Source organism: Silene latifolia, chromosome 6 (genome assembly GCF_048544455.1).
Source record: "Silene latifolia isolate original U9 population chromosome 6, ASM4854445v1, whole genome shotgun sequence".
NCBI classification, from domain to species: Eukaryota; Viridiplantae; Streptophyta; class Magnoliopsida; order Caryophyllales; family Caryophyllaceae; genus Silene; species Silene latifolia.
In genome coordinates, this window is record NC_133531.1 from 60943723 (window position 1) to 60961545 (window position 17823).

General features: G+C 34.6%; 1 protein-coding gene and 1 long non-coding RNA gene across 2 annotated transcripts; both read right to left on the reverse strand.

Moving 5' to 3' along the window:
- Positions 1-9035: 9035 nt before the first annotated feature.
- Positions 9036-10448, reverse strand: LOC141658764 (uncharacterized). Its single transcript, XR_012549406.1, has 2 exons — positions 9633-10448; positions 9036-9338 (listed from the first exon to the last, which is right to left on the reverse strand). It is a non-coding gene; the product is annotated as an uncharacterized LOC141658764 (long non-coding RNA).
- A 5975-nt stretch (positions 10449-16423) lies between these two features.
- Positions 16424-17475, reverse strand: LOC141588139 (uncharacterized). Its single transcript, XM_074409593.1, has 4 exons — positions 17302-17475; positions 16996-17202; positions 16863-16941; positions 16424-16806 (listed from the first exon to the last, which is right to left on the reverse strand). Exons 1-4 carry the CDS (start codon positions 17473-17475, stop codon positions 16424-16426), a joined length of 843 nt encoding a protein of 280 aa, XP_074265694.1.
- Positions 17476-17823: the final 348 nt, after the last annotated feature.

The window sequence follows — 17823 nt, forward strand, 5'->3', positions numbered from 1 at the left end:
AGGAGCTTCTGTTTCTGTTGACCTTGGTCGATCGACCGTTGTCCGATGTTGTACCTGTTTTCGATCACTCTCCTGCTGTGTTTGGTCGATTCGCGGAATTAAGGGAGTCCTACCTCCACTTTATTCTCCGCTTAATTTTTGTTTTTTTCCATTTTCTCATTTTCGCACATAATTTTACCGTCCCAATTTTGTTTTCTCGTTTTACGCGCGGTATTTTCTGTCTTTTCAGGTACTTATTGGTAGCACTGCTGGCTACTGAAACCTTCTAGGTCACGTTAGTTTGGGGAGGTTTCCTTTTGCTGCGCTTAAAGTCTTGTGAGTTTCCGAGTTTTACTTCATGTCTTCTTTATTTAATTTATCGCAAATTCCCATTTCCCTTTTGTTTTCATTACATGATTTTGCACAATGGGGACATTGTGTGATTTGGTTTAGGGAAGGGATTTGCATTGCATTCATATGTTTTATTGCATTTCCGTTTCACGTTTATTGCATTTGTGTTGCATTGTTTATTTCATTTCTCCATATATATACAAAAATCCAAAAAACAAATTGAAAAATTTCAAAAATTTCGAAAAATATCACGTTTATTTTAGCATATAGGTCAAGTCGGAACGGTAGTATTTCAATGATGACATTGCATTTGCATCTGGTTATGCCTAAGCCTTGCTAATTGACATGTTATTAGTAGAATAATATATGCATAGTCTATGAGTTTTCGTTAAATATCTTGCTGAACTTTAAACTTGACTTAGATTTTTGGCAAACTACTTATATTTTGAGATTTAGAGCCTATAACTGGTGTCATTCATGACTAGTTTATCTAGGATTGTGAGTAGTTACTCCTTATGAGACATGTTATATAAATTTGCATAAATATGAACTCAATCTGCTTAATACCTATATGCATTCGGTCTGTGGTTTGTTGACACATGTGGTAGAGGTTTTCCTTTATTCATTTTACCCATAAGCTCCACACTGCCAAAAACAGCCCTTTTTGTCCCATTACTACATCCTACATTTAGCCTGCCCTTGTCAAGCTAGTAGTTTACGTTCTTGGGGTTGTTACTTCGTTTTTGGTGGCATTTGCTCAGTTTGAGATGATGATTGGGAACATGAAAAAAGAATGAAGGAGAGAAAAGAAATGGAATTGAGAAAAAGAATTGAAAAAAAAAAAGAAAAAATAGAATCGAAAAAGTGAAAGGAGAAAAATGAGTGATGTACTGTAGATGTGGTCGATCGACTGGCCTCATTGGTCGATCGACTGCAGCCCGAGAAGGAAAAGAAAATCAATTCGCATAGTTCAAAGTCTTTATTAAATGGCGATTTTTGCTCCCATATTGCAGTTATATCTTATGGGGAGTTGATTGATTTTTTTGGAGATTGTGAGATTTGTGCTTGCTATTAGTACCGTTTTGATTTGAATCTTGACCAAGAAGTTGGATGTTGTTATATGGCTTTGTTTAGGTACTAGCTTGGCCGCCTATACCTCCACATTCCCATAAATGTTTAGCCCCTTCTTACCCTTTACCTCACATATCCATATTTACCTCGGCATGTGTCATGGTCACTGTTTTGTTGGAATGCATATGTACGGTTGTAGAGATTATTTTCATATTAGATTGCAGGCATGTTCTTATAGGTCGTAGTTAGGTGAGTGTCGTTACAAAATTACTTCTTTCTATCTTTACATATATTCATCTGTGCTTATTTGAGTGATTTGAGCGACCCGAGAGAGTCCAATTTGATAAGTCTCTATAGTTGACGGTTCAGCAGTTTTTAACGACTTCATAACTCATTTGCATGATTCATATTGCTAATTGATTGTTGATTTGTAGCATTAAATTGGTTTAGGCTTTACTTGTTGCATTTCGCTCTGAGATTGAACTCGTTCCATTAGGTTCTAAGATCGAGTCTAGTTCTTGCTTGGGGACAAGCAAGGGTTTGGTTTGGGGAAGTTTGATGCGTGTCTAATACATGATGTTTTGCACCTCATTTCACACACATTTTAGAGCTCAATTGAGTAGTTTATGCTACTATTTCCCTTGTTTCGTGTATTTCTTCTTTTTTGTATAATATTGCAGAAATGTGAAGAATCCAGCGGAAATGAGCCGAATCCGTCCCTAAGTACTAAGCATTGCATTTGACATGGAGTAAAGACTCGGGAAGCGAACTTGGTGCGCGTTTCGAAGCCTGAAAGACAAATTTACGAGAGCTTTAGAAGCGAATTACCAGCTACCGCAGTCTATAGACTGACCTACATGGTCTATAGACTGTCAGAATGCTTCTCGACATTGCAGCCTTATTCAGATGGCCATATCTCAAGTTATAAACCTGATAATCAAGTGATTCCAATTGAAGGTGAAAGCTTAGCCTCTTAGCTTTCCAACGCCGCGTAGAACGTCTGATTTGACCAAGTAACCAAGAAATGACAGCTGTTTTAAGATCGGTGCGCGCTGCAGAAATTATCAGAAGCTACTGTACATCGCTTGTGGTCGATCGACTGACCTCAGTGGTCGATCGACCACTCCACGAGCTGATACGCAAGTTAAACGATCGAGAATAAGAAAGCCCAATGTATTCTTAGGTTTAGAAATAAGAACTACGTTATATTCCTATATAATGCAGTTTTAGTTTTCTGAATAATCATCAAGTTTTTATCATTAAGTTCTTATCATTAGTTTAGGCAAATAATTAGGGTTTGGTTTTCGAGTTTAATAATTCAATACAATTCCTTTCGTTTGTGCTTTTGATCTTCTTCCTGCAATTCTTCTACTGGTATTCCTTTGTTCTATAATTTCAGTTTTATTGCTTTATTTCGTTCGTAGCTAGAATTGCTAGAATAGTTCCCATAAGCCAAATTATTGTTTTATGCTAGTCTTTTGTTCAGTTAATTTAAGCATGAATTCAGTAGTTTATTTCGTCAATCTTATTGTTGTTCTTATCATGAATATGAGTAGCTAAATCACCATTGCTAGGATGTAGGGGAGCTATAGCGTAGATGGCATAAATTACAGGCGATTTCGACTCACGGTATGGTCGATCGACCGGTACCCATGGTCGATCGACTGGTTACGCGTCTGGTTTTGCTTTGTTTATTTCGTTAAGTGCTTTATCTTTCAATAAGACCGAAAGGAGACTTGATAGATGCTTAAACTTGACCATCCCATAGATCGAGAGATAGGAATGGACAATAATTAATGAATTAAAACGACTAAATTGCTAAGATCAAGCTAAGAGATAATGTGATTTAGTTTGCATTAGGAATCATTAATCAAGAACGAGAGTTAGTATTAATGAGACTTAGGGAATAGTAGCATAGGCCGAGAGGTAGCTACTATTTAACATGGACCGAGAGGACTTGTTTTCCCCATCCTTCGCGACCGTATTTCGAAGTTACCTAGGATTATGTGCCATCGCAGCTATAGTGAACCGACCGTCTTAGCATTTCTTTTACCATAGTTTACATCTTTTGCAACTTTTATTTATTTATTTAATTTATGTTATTAGTTTTAGAATTTATTCACATTAAAACCCCCACAACTGTTACCCGATAGACTAAAATATAAAGACAACTAGAATTCCCCCGCCTCTCTGTGGTTCGATCCTTCTACCGCTATCTATAGTTGTAGTTGGAATTATAAATATTATTTTTGACACCTTACGACGGGTGTTAATTATATTTTTATTGATTTATATATACCACATGTATTAGAGAGTACATTAAAAAAAATAAAATTTTAAATTTTTTTTACTTATGTAATTAAAAATACTTACGAAATGAAATAAGTATCGGCAAATGTGAAAAAGGAAAATGATAACAATTGATTAAGACAGCGAGGGATTAGTTGTTTGCTATAGGGAGTAAAACCTAGACTATAATTTATTTATAGTCAAACTCTTATCTTGTGATTACTTTGTCAAGTGGCAGAGTTTGGTTTATATTAGATGTATGTTGATGTTGTTATTTTTTTATTATATTTTAAATTTAAAGTAGTTTGCAAAAGCTGGAGTCTCTAGTATTGTTCGAAAACTCAACATACATATAGGTAGATTCTCGCTTCTAAGATGGCCGATAATAAATCATTTCATATTATTTACCTAATTTATATGGTATATAAGCTCCTAATAATAAAGCATAATAAAATCAATTTATATTCCACGCTCTATGGAATATATACAAACAAGAATTTATAATGCCTTCTAAACGTGATTTTTCTATCCTTTAGTTAAATCATGCCTAAATTCAAATTATTTTTTTTACCCATATAAAGGTCTATATGAATCTTATCGATCTCTTAGTTAGCTCTTTGCTTTGTTAGAGTATTACAAAACTTGTTAGAAGTGCATCTGAAATAATGACAAAAAATATTGGGCTTGAATAAGTGCTGATGTAAGTGTTGTGGATAAGAAAATAGTGAATGGAAATGGGTTGTATATGAGTGTATGTTCACAAGGTAGAGCATGGAAATTGAGGGAAGCAATAGTAAACTAATGAACGTTTGAGGAAGAAGTCTTTTATGCTAGTAGTGATGTTTTTTGCTCAAGGAAGTATCACATTATCGTCTAGAAGTGTTGGTGCATCGAAGGATTAGAATGTAGGGTTGGATTGTGGATTTATATATAGCTTATATTTGGGAATTGGAAATGCTAAGGAGAGATTCAGCTTATACGAAGTCTTTACTTGAGTGAGTTGATTGTACGAGGCAACCTATGTAAAATGAGTGGCATGAATCAAGGTTGGATATTGGGCGGTTTTTTAGACTCATAGTTAGTGAATAAGGTTTGGAGGGCATGTAAGGGTGGTTATTATTGAGTATGATTTGGGAATTCTGGTTGGCAAATAGTTGAGATTTGAATTATGGAATGATGAAGGAATAGTTGAGATACCAAAGAATTAAAAGGAAGTAATAACATGAGTTGTTAAAAGTTGTTGGAGGGGGCAAAATTGGATTTAAGGATTAGTATGAACCGAATAGATGGTGATAAAGATTTATGAAACCGGAATATGATAAAGTACTAGAATGAGAGGTGAATTGGAGATTATTCAAGATTTGTGATACGATATTTAATATGGAATTTTTGGGAATGATATAATGAAGTTAAAGTTACCAATTATATGGAGTAAGGACGATTCTACGCAATAGACGGTAGAAGGTATCTAGGAAAGTCCTACTAACGGTTGGCGGTGAAACTACCAAAACGTGATTGTATAAGGGTGATGTGATGAATGGTGGTTGTATTATTGTACCGACGTTGGGTTTTGATCGGTCACGTCGTTAACAACCAAATCAAACTATATTTATAAACTCAACCAACTACTAGAAAAGGAGTAAGTAGAGTTCGGATCCAAAGGGACGGTTTATCAATTAGTTATCAAATACAAGTAGCTATGTCTTTGTTTCACAATTTGGGTTTGAGTGTAAGCTAAACTACAACAATGAAAATGTAAACAAAGAAGAACAAGGCAAGAAAATATAAATAGGGATGTAAAAAAATGATTATAACATTAGGGAGTCATGGGTACATAAGGAAATAATAATACAATCACAATAATGAGTCATATAAACAATTATCGTTGTGTTAGAATCGAGTTGATTTATGTCTTGCAATCCCTAGAGAAACTTAGGTCTCGGAGTCGAGTTGATTTATATCTTACGACACCTACAACAACTTGGATACTCATATTTGAGCACATTTAGTCCCTGAATTAACCTCGTCTCCATGCTTTATAGCACATATTTAGGTCATTTATTATCTTTAGTTTCCCATTTTGCATATTCTTTAAGGTTTTGTCTCCTTGGTAGGAAAGGATTGCTAACCTTACATTTATGAGGCGAAATGGAGCTAAATAGATCACATCTAATGACCAAGCATCAAAGAGAAGACCGGCACTAGAGGCCTAAGTAGATAAAAAAGCGAAATGGGCAATGATGAAAAGATCCTTGCATCCCCAACACGATCCTTGCGGATTGTTAAGGAGCTAAAAAAGAAAACGACTCTGCCCAAGGATCCGAGCGGCCCGAGCACGATCCGAGCATACCACGCTGCAAGGATCCGAGCGGCTTGACCCCAAGACAAGTGGGCTGGAGTGAAAAGATCCAAGCGTCCCCCCCTGATCCGAGCGGATCCCAAGACAGAACAGCCCGTGCCACAGCACGGAACGAGCGGATCGTGACAGGACTAGCAACGAGGATCCGCGCATGTCCCTCGGGAGTAGCATTTTCTCAATTTTTCTTACGATCTTAATAGTCATTTAAGCCCTTAGCAACCCTAATCCTTGTACCTAATATTTAGTATAAATGCCCCATTGTACTACCTAGATTAGCATCAACTCTTAGCATCCCTTAATACTCTCTTAATCCAATCTTATGCTCTCTTAATTTAGTTGTAATACATTTCTCAATATTAGTCACATCTTAATATTTCCTTAATTTCTCTATTTTTCTTCCTTTTATTTGGGTAATTAGAAGATTATTTAGGTTTATTTGGAGGATTGACAACCTTCCATCAATCATCAAGTACTACTTTTATTATTTGCTTTATTATTTGGAATCATCTACATAGGGATAATTCCTCTTTACCCTTGTTTAATTATTGTTAATCACTTTCATTTATTCATTATTTTTTTGCTTTGTTAGTATGATTGACAACTTTATTAGCATGCTAAACTTGATCATGAGTGAGTAGTTCTTTAGGTAGGGTTAATGGGAAATTAGGGGAAACAAACATGGGGATTGATCTATGCTTAATCTAATATGTTTCCATAATTAATTTGCTTGCTTGTTGTGATTTCAACCTATGCACATGTTAAGTTTGATGAAATGCGAGCCTATGAATCCTTGTATTTTTTGATCCATCCCTTATCTCTTCAATGAGGCTTGTAAGATATAAACCAACTCGAGCCTCATTAGATCATGCATAGAGTTGAATAGGAAGGATTAAGTCGACTTGTAGGTGTTATACAGTCTAGACGACTCGGCTTCGGAACCCAAACCTTCTTAGGGATTGTAAGATATACACTAACTCGATCCCATCACAACAATAAGTGCTTGCATCTAATTGAGAACATGTTTGTATGATCTACTCCCATGAAATCCCCTATGAACCCATGACACCCTAGTGCTTTTAATCATTTGTTTACAAACCCCTTTAATTGCCTTGCTTTGTTTTCATTACTTTACTTTCATTTTGTTGATTAGTTTAGATTACACATCACCTCAATCCAAATTGTGACACCCTAAGACATAGCTATTTGCAATTGAGAATCCTACATCAGTACCCATCCCTTGGGATCCGACCTTTACTTACCTCTTTACTAAGTGTAGTTTGTGAAGTTATAAATATTGTTTTGGTTGGTAGCTTTTGACGACGAGTTTGAACTGAACCAATCTACCAATTCAACTATATGCATGGTCGAACAATCCTTGAGTTCGTTTATGTCTTACAAGCCTTGTTGAATAGATTAGAGAATCATACTAGGTTTTCAATCAAGCATTTCGCCATGCATAACATGTGCATAAGTGGAAAACACAACATACAACCATTCATTTGAACTCATTAAGCATAGATCTAACCCATGATTACTCCCCTAATACCCCACTAATCCTAGCTAGAAGACTACTCACACATCATCATGGTAATCATGTCATCAATGGTGTCAAACATCTTAAAAAGCATAAACATGATGATTGACTAAAGCAATTAACAAAAAATTAAGTAAAAGATTAAGTAAAGAGTAATGGAATTATACCAACTTAAGATGAACAAAGGAGATGGAAAAATAATAGAAGAAAGCTTTGATTAATGATGAAGAGTTGTCAATTCTTCAATAAAAACCCCAAGTAAACACTTTAAAATAGTATAAACAATTGAATATAATCGACTTACAAACAGTGGAATCGAATTAGGTTGAAATAGGTGAGAAATCTCCAATCAATAGAAAGGCTCAACAAACTCTTCTTCCTCTCCCTCTCTCTAGGTTTAGAAATGAGTTTAGAGATGCTCAAATGAAATGACTTAAGCGTTATAAACAAAACCCTTCGTCAAAACATAATAGAAACCGTCAAACTTGCTGAACCAGTTTACTCGGTCAAGTGCACTCGGCCGAGTAACACACACTCGACCGAGTACCAACCAAGTACTCGACCGAGTACTCCAACTAAAATACATAGTATTACAGCCCCACACAAAAAACAGCATGTACCAGTAGAGATACCATATATGATCAGTCTATCATTTTTACGCAGTCTCTTCCTTGCATATAACCATCCAGTGAAACTATGCTATGGAACATTAATTCTATTCCATATCAAAGGCCACCAATGAAGTGGCATTACCTTTACTGAAGAGTAACGGGTCATCAACAAAGCAGAGATGACACGACCTTAGTGGTCTGCACAGAGGATGATATTTAAATCCATGCTTGCTAGTCACCACTTGGAGGATTCTTGTCAAACCTAGTATGTCTATGGATAGGTTTTATAAACTCAAAACGGTTTTTCTATTTGGATGGGTTTTGTTATTCTTTGTCATTGACAATTCATTAGTACTTTCGTACGTCGATCATTCGGAATAAAAAAATTAACAATAGTTATTATGTGAGACGATCTTATATCATAAATGTTTATAATTTTTCCTTTTATTGAATATGACCGTTTACGCTCATTGTTGAACGATCTCATATAGTAAAAGAAGAGTTGTGTTTTTATAGAATAGAACCGTCTCAAAGTGTGATACGCCCTTATTCTGAAGTTGTGAACAATTAATTACACGAATAAAATTCAAACTACGAAGTATATTGCTAAGAAATTGCCTAATTAAACAGGACGAATGTTCTAACCACTTCTACTGTGTATTGAGTTTCCACAAAAAAAATATATAAAAGTAACTCCCCTCTATTTATGTACCCAGTACTATCAATGGCTATGATGATTGATTAACGAAAAAAAATAGCAAACTACTACTATACAAAAGGAACATTTTTATAAGGCAACCAAAATAACAGAAAATATAAATTAAACTAATTCCTACAAAAATAACAAAACTTAGACCGTCTTATTCATATATTTGTGCCAAAAAAATAAAAAATGGTGCCAACCAAAATACATAAAACGTATTCACTTCCCTTCAAACAAAACACATCACCAATTTAGTTGAAAGTTAGAGGCACATAAAAGCCTTTTCTGTTCTTCCTTTTCTTTAAAAGCCAGTCACTTGCTCAATTGTAGTCAATCAAATTTGCCTCATTCTATGCAATTGCTTCGGTTTCTCTCACAATGGTTTTGAACGGATGCATGTTAGGACGTATTTTGTTCCATCATTGACGTCAAATATGTAACCTCCAATATAGAGATGACACAAGTTAGTGAAAAACAAATAAATAAATTATGAATAATATAACTATAACTATGATCATGATGATCCAATGGAAAAAAGAAAAGGCTAAATTACACATTGAACCAAAGTTAACAAACGAAGCACAAATCACAATAAAAAAAGTATTATTTTATTTGGGCGACAATGTTGTCGGGATCAAAATCGAGATATATATATATATATATATATATATATATATATATATATATATATATATATATATATATATATATATAGGAGAGATCTAGTGAGTCCACCTTTTTTCATTGAGTCCATAAGTCTTCTTTAGGACCATTAAAAAGATGGGATGAAGGGTTGAGATTGAAAGGGAAAAAGAGGGGATTAATGCTAAAATGAGGGGTTAATGCTAATTTAAGACTCACTCTCTCTACCTCACTAATCCACCTAAATAAAAACTAATTCACTATATATGAATTATTTTCACATCCACTTCTCTCTCATCTCACAAATTTCATTACTCTCATCTCTCTAAAAACCCAAATAATTCAAAACCCAAAAAATTAAAAAATCTCACCCAAATAATTTAAAACCCAACTAATTCAAAACTCAATTATTTCCCCCCACCAGTTCCGCTACCGACCACCACGGCCACCACACAACCACCACAACACCACCAGCCACACCACGACCTCCCTCAACTTGCCGCACCTCTCCTGTCCGTCACCACCACCACAACCCATGACCCACCACACACGACCTCAACCCGACAACCACCCGCTGCCGCCACTTCTTCCAGATTTGACCACAACCCGCCTCCTTTCTTCTTCTTCTTTAATTTCTTTTTTATTTGGCAAATTTCGATTGTTTTATTTTTTAATTGATGGTGTGGATATTGTTGTCGTTGCTGTTGATGAGATGCCAAAACTCCATCATTTTTTTTATTAATGGTGTGTATAAATGGATCAAGCTGTTCAACTTATTGTCGTTTACTTTTTTTTTTTTTTTTTTTTTTTTTTTTTTTGAAGGTGTGTGGCTATTGTTGTCGTTGCTGTTGATAGATACCAAGAGTCCATCATTTTATTGTTTTTTTATTAATAGTGTGTCTAAGTGGATCAAGCTGTTCAATTTATTTTCGTTTACTCTTTTTTTTTTTTTTTAAAAAAAAGTGGTGTTTTAATGATAAAGAAAGGTGGGTTTTGTTTTGTTGCGGGTGTTTGTTTTATAATTTTTCAAATTGATCGTCTTATAAAAATCGTCTTGTTATATATTTTTTTTCAGATCTGATTTTGTTGGGTTTCTTTTTCATTTTTCAGATCTCGTCTTTCTTTAAATTTACACTCACTCATATTTATTTAAATTTACACTCGTATTTCTTTACATTTACACTCGTATTACTTTACATTTACACTCACATTTGTTTAAATTTACACTCCTATTTCTTTACACTTACACTCGTATTTGTTTACATTTACACTCGTATTTGTTTACATTTACACTCATATTTCTTTACATTTACACTTGTATATCTTTACCACCCTTTTTAATTTCGTTTTCTAATCATTTTTCCATGGTTTGTTGGGTAGATCTAATAAATATATAGTAGATTATTGAAAAAAAAATCGTATTATCATGATTTTTATTCTTAGATCTAATAAATATATTTATTATACTCATATTTTTTTACATTTACACTCGTATTTCTTTACATTTACACTCGTATTTCTTTACATTTACACTCACATTCTTTACATTTACACTTGTATTTGTTTACATTTACACTCACATTTCTTTACATTTACACTTGTATATCTGTACATTTACACTCGTTAAAATTATATAGATTTGCACTCATATTTTGTGTGGATATGAGTTGGTGGTGGAGGACGACGGCGGTGGTGTTTTTTGATAGTTGGACTAAAGTTTTACTCTTAAAGGACAAAAGTTACACTTATAAAGGACCAAAGGCACACTCAAAGGACTAAAGTTACACTCTAAAACTTTCAAATTTACACTTAAAATACTACATTTACACTCATAAAACACCACATTTACACTCGTAAAACTTCACATTTACACTTGTAAAATGTTAAAATTATATAAATTCAAAATTTCCGTCACAAAAAAATCAAATTTACACTCTAAAAATGTTACATTTACACTCGTAAAACTTCACATTTACACTTGTAAAATGTTAAAATTATATAAATTCAAAATTTCCGTCACAAAAAATCAAATTTACACTCTTAAAAATGTTACATTTACACTCGTAAAACTTCACATTTACACTTGTAAAATGTTAAAATTATATAAATTAAAAATTTCCGTCACAAAAAATCAATTTTACACTCTTAAAAATGTTACATTTACACTCGTAAAACTTCACATTTACACTTGTAAAATGTTAAAATTATATAAATTCAAAATTTCCGTCACAAAAAATCAAATTTAGACTCTTAAAAATGTTACATTTACACTCATAAACCTTCACATTTACACTTGTAAAATGTTAAAATTATATAAATTCAAAATTTCCGTCACAAAAAATCAAATTTACACTCTTAAAAATGTTACATTTACACTCGTAAATTTTCACATTTACACTTGTAAAATGTTAAAATTATATAAATTCAAAATTTCCGTCACAAAAAATCAAATTTACACTCTTAAAAATGTTACATTTACACTCGTAAAACTTCACATTTACACTTGTAAAATGTTAAAATTATATAAATTCAAAATTTCCGTCACAAAAAATCAAATGTACACTCTTAAAATGTTACATTTACACTCGTAAAACATCACATTTACACTTGTAAAACTCATACACTCGTAAAACATCACATTTACACTTGTAAAACTCATACAACATTACATTTACACTTCTGAAATCTTAAACTCAAAACTGATTAATTAGGGGCTAGAGAGAGAAAGAAAAATTAATTAATGTATAGAAATTTGATTAGTGGTAATTTTTTTTGGTAATTTTCAATCTCAACCACCCATCTCAATCCAACCATCCACATTTTTTTCCTTTTCTTTTTAATAGCTCTTAATCAAATGCATCTCAACAATTCAGTGAGTTCAGCCAATGGCCCTTAGAGGGACTTATGGACTCAATTTGAGAGGAGGACTCATTAGATCTTACCTCTATATATATATATATATATATATCCGGTGTAGAAGCTTAGTTTTTTAGTTGTACTGGAATTGATATTCCGGTAAAATAGCATAAGCACAACATAATTATAAATAAGTTATCTTCTAGACTAATATTTACAAATTATAATTTCTTCTTAAATTATTATTTACAAATTATATATATATATATAGGCGGGATCTCGTGAGTTTGATTCTTATGGTGAGTTTGTGCTTTAAAATCTGGACCATTGAACAACGAGAATACACGGCTAAGATTAAATATGAAAATAAACACAGTTATCACACTTCTACGAAAACGTCTATCCCTCAACTTTTGTCTGGCTTTCTCTGTCATAGAATTTTGTCCCCTTTTGTCTTCATATTCTCGTTCATCTTCTACACTAATTTTCAAAATGGTTTTCTGATTGATTACCAGACAAATCTTCATGGAGAAAAACCTAACTAGCAGTCCCAATCTAAATCTATGTCTAAAATGATGCGCATCAATCACATGTGAAATACGAGCTTGTTCTCCTGTTCTTCTCGTGGACCATCTCATTAAAGCTGTCACTGATAGGCGCATCAAGCCATCGCACTTCCTCACAAGCTACGAGCCACTGAATGCCTCATCTCTTTCGCCGCCGTAAACAATCGTCCTATTCGTCGAACCGCTAAGTGTCGCAATTTCGCCGATTGCAATTAATGATTTGATAATCATGTGGTGATGTGTATTTGGTTGTATTTTACGTCATTAATGAGTAATCATCGATTAAATTATTGAGTTGAAGTTTCCATCAACTCTGCTCCATCAGCAAGTCCACTTGAAGGTTAATTGATTTTTTTGTTTGATTTTGTTAATGTTAATTAATACGTAAGTAATGATGATGTAGTGATTAATGCTCAAGGAATTCAATTTTTCAAATAAATGTGAATCAATTGAAGTTTATTTAATTTTCTGATGATTTATCGTGTTTGTTATTGTTAATGATAATTGTTGCATACAATAAGTGATGATTTAACAATTATGATTAAGGACTTTTATTTTGTCATTTTCATTGAATAACTGTGAATGAATTAATACTGATCGTATCTTCTTATTTATGTAGTTTTATTGATTTCTACCTGTTCATCTTGTTTGATTTCGTTGATGGGAGTAGTTTTGGTGTAATCAATGTTTTAGGAGTTTAATTTTTTCGTGCAGTGAATTAAAGTTTTGTTCTTTATCATATTAATGATGTAGTCTTGTTTGTTGATGAAGGAAGTTTTATAATTTTTTAAGTATACGTTGTCACTGTCAATATTCAAGTTGTCATATTTGATCTCCTTGCTGCTACAGGTTGAGGCGGTGGTTTACTTAGTGAAGGTCTATGACAAAAAAAGATTTGATGAATCAAAGGAGTTGTATGCCCTACGGTCAAATGAAGCCTTGGTCAATGTTCCCTTTCTTATACTCGGGAACAAGATTGACATACATCCACAGTAACACAAGAATAACACCAGAATAACAGCACAATAACAGCACAATAACACCAGAATAACATCGGAGTAACAATACAATAACACCAGAATAACACCGGAGTAGCAACTCAATAACACCAGAATAACACCAGACTAACGCGTGGTAAAAAATAGTAACATAATGAGAAAATTAGAAAACCGTGACAACATAAGATTAACATTGGAACAAAAAGTGGTAACACAGAAAAAAATATAGAAGTAACACTGGAATAACACGTGTAACAAAAAAAAAAAAAAGACAAAAAAAAGAATAATAACACTGGAATAAAAGTGGTAACAAAAAAAATTGGAATAACACGTGTAACAAAAAAAAGGAAAAAGACAACAAAGACAACAAAGAAGAATAACATTGGAATAACAGGTGGTAAGAAGGGGTTTTTTTTTTGATAAAATGTAAGTGTATTATATCAAAAAGAGAGGGTAACCATACATTTTAGAACGGCCCATATATAGACCTATTCGAGAACGTTCTAAAACACAAAAACGAGCCCAGCCCAAAGGGCCACCTATCTAACATAACATCAGCTTCCGTCAAAACAAAATGGAGATACAACCCTAAAAACCTCCGACAGCAAATGGCGATAGAGATTCGTCTGTGAGAAACTCAATCATCAAGCCAACATCATCTCCTTCCGTTTCTGTCTCCCTTAATGCGAGCCAATATACCGTCGAAACCACATCTTATTGTCTACTTTCGAAATCAAGCATCCTCTCAACCTGACCTTCATCTCTTCCATTAGCAGATTTGCAAGTTTTTCGGGTCTTAGAAGAGTATGCTCATACCTGCTCTTGTTCCTTTGTTGCCATATATGATATATGCATGCATTAAGAACCGCAAATATTATGTCTACCTTGGTTCTCTGTCCTTTCCTCCTCAAGCTCCAGCCAAGAATGTTGTGGGTTGGTAATAAGACTCTCATCCATCGACTGACTAGAGTAATAACCCTTTTGCTGTACTCACATTCAAAAAAGAGATGGTCTCTAGTCTCAAATCCATTGCCGCAGACACAGCAGGTATCCTCTGAACTTATACCAATTTTACAAAGTTTATCCATGGTGTTCATATTCTGGTCATAAAAGATCCACGACATAAAGCTATGCTTAGGAATAGAGATTGAATTCCAGACCACTCTGTGCCAAGTCACTTCTGTCCCCTTATCCCTCAGATACGCATATCCTTTGGTTATAGAGTACTCCTGAGTTGTACTCCATTGATTATTCTGATATGTTTCTTTGAAAATATCCTTTACTTGACATACTTTCCTCCAGTACCAGCTAGACGAGGTAAGGGAGAGTAAGCATGCCAGTCAATCCCTGTAATGTAGATCTGATTAACCCACCTAACCCAGAGGTGGTCAGATTTAGAAGCAATCCACCATACCAATTTCCCTACCGCAGCTTTGTTCCATAAAATATCGTCCTTGTGCCCAAGTCCTCCCTCTTTTTTAGACTTACAGATTTTTTTCCCATGAGACTAGGGGGTTTTAGTGTATTCAGTCCCCCCATTTCACAGAAAATTTCTACAGATAGCTTCCATTCTATGTATAACCCCATTTGGTAGGATGAACATAGAGGCCCAATACTTATGAAGGGATTTTAATACTGAACTGACTAGCACTAACCTGCCAGCATATGACAATTTCCTGGCACCAATAGTCCTAATCCTGTTAACCATCATGCCAATAAGGGGTTTACAGTCAACAGAGGTAAGCCTGGTTGTTTTAATAGGCACCCCAAGGTACTTGAATGGAAGAGAACCTTCCACCATCCCTAAAACCAGCTGGATCTCTTTTTTAAGGCCTTTAGTAACTCCACTAAAGTAGGCATTGGATTTCCCCTTGCTCATTTTAAGGCCTGAGGAAGTAGAAAAAGTTGCAAAAGTCCTTAACATGAGCATCATGGACCTAGCATCTCCTTTACAAAATAGCAACAAATCATCTGCAAACATCAGGTGGGTCAAATTCATGGTTTTGCATAGAGAGTGAAATTTGAAACCTTCCAGAGTAATAGTATAATTAAGAAGCCTAGTAAGATACTCCATGCATATAGTAAACAGGATGGGAGAGAGAGGACCACCTTGTCTCAACCCCCTCTGTCCCTTGAAAAACCCAAACATATTACCATTAAGGTTGAGGGAGTAATTAGATGTGGATACACAAACCATAACCCAATTCCGTAATTGTGTAGGAAATCCTAAAGCTTCCATCATTTGGTCAATAAATTCCCATTCTATGGTATCATAAGCTTTTTGAAGATCCATTTTAATTAAACACCTGCGTGAAATAGCCTTCCTCTCATAAGACTTAATTATATCCTGGCAAATCAGAATATTTTCCATGATACTTCTTCCTTTAACAAAACCTCCCTGAGTTTGTGAAATCAAATTAGGTAGTACCCCTGAAAGCCTTGAACATAGGATCTTGGATATGCACTAGTAAATAAGGGTACAATTCAGCTGTTTAAGGGTGGGTCTCTCCACCTTTGGAATGAGTGTAATAAGGGTACAATTCAGCTGTTTAAGGAGTTTAGCAGTGTGAAAAAAATCTAGGATAACATTGGAAACCTCATCTCCCACTATATCCCAAGTATCTTTGAAACATTTACTGGAATATCCATCCGGGCCTGGTGCCTTGTCATTGGGAATGTCGAAAATTATATCTTTGATCTCCTCTTTAGTGACATGAGCCATTAAAATATTTTTATGCTCTTCTGTGCATATATTCCCTGCCCTGACTATATCTTTGTTGATGTTTTGGGTGGAGTTCTTGTACCTAACAAAACTTGATAATATCCCAAGAAGGCATCTTGGATTCCCTGCTCATCAGTACACAATCTATCTGTTTGGTCTCTAATTTGTTGGACAAAATTACTATTTCTCCTGGCCTTAAGCACCCTATGAAAGTAGGAAGAATTAGCATCACCTTCAGATATCCAATGCGCCTTGGCCTTCTGTTTTAAGAAATTAAGTTTTGCCTGCTACAATGACACTGAAAGTTTATTTGCCTCATATTCTTGTGCAATTAAATCCCCATCCCCTGGCAAGTTAACAATCTGCTGCTGCAAGTATTGAAGCTTTGCACTGGCAATATCTGCTCTGTTCCCAATATAAGCATAATGAGTATGATTGAACTTTTTTAAAACAGGTTTCAACTTTGTCAATTTCTTTATAACTGAGTAAATCTTTACCCCCTCAATATGAGTATCCCATACCTGTTTAATGCATTCTTAAAATCCTGGTGCAACACTCCACATGTTGAAATATTTGAACGGTCTATTCTGTTTAGAATTCCCTAAATTAGGCCTGGTCACCACACATGGGGTATGATCAAAATGCCCTTCAGGCATGAAATTGGCATAAAAACCTGGGAAATGATTAATCCAGTCCATATTAGCAAGCAGTCTATCAAGCCTACTATACACTCTAGTTTCAGTAGGTTGTTTATTATTCCAGGTGAAGTATGCTCCTGTAGATTGAATATCCATTATTTCACACTCCTCAAGACAGTTCTGGAAAGGTTCAGCCTCAGCAATAGAAAAGGATCCCCCTAGTCTATCATTAGCTTGGGTAACACAATTGAAATCTCCTCCTATTACCCATGGCCCCTGGTAACATCTTGCAATTCTCATAAGGTTAGACCACAGGCTCTCTCTCTCTCTCTCTCTCTCTCTCTCCTTTACTTCATTAAAAGAATACACAAAAGTAGTATACATAGCCTCATTGGTAGTTTTGTCTATGACATGTAAATGTATATATTGTGCATCATACCACAAGAACTGGACTTCCACCATCTGAGGTTTCCAAAGTACCCAAACCCTGCCTCCTTTATGATA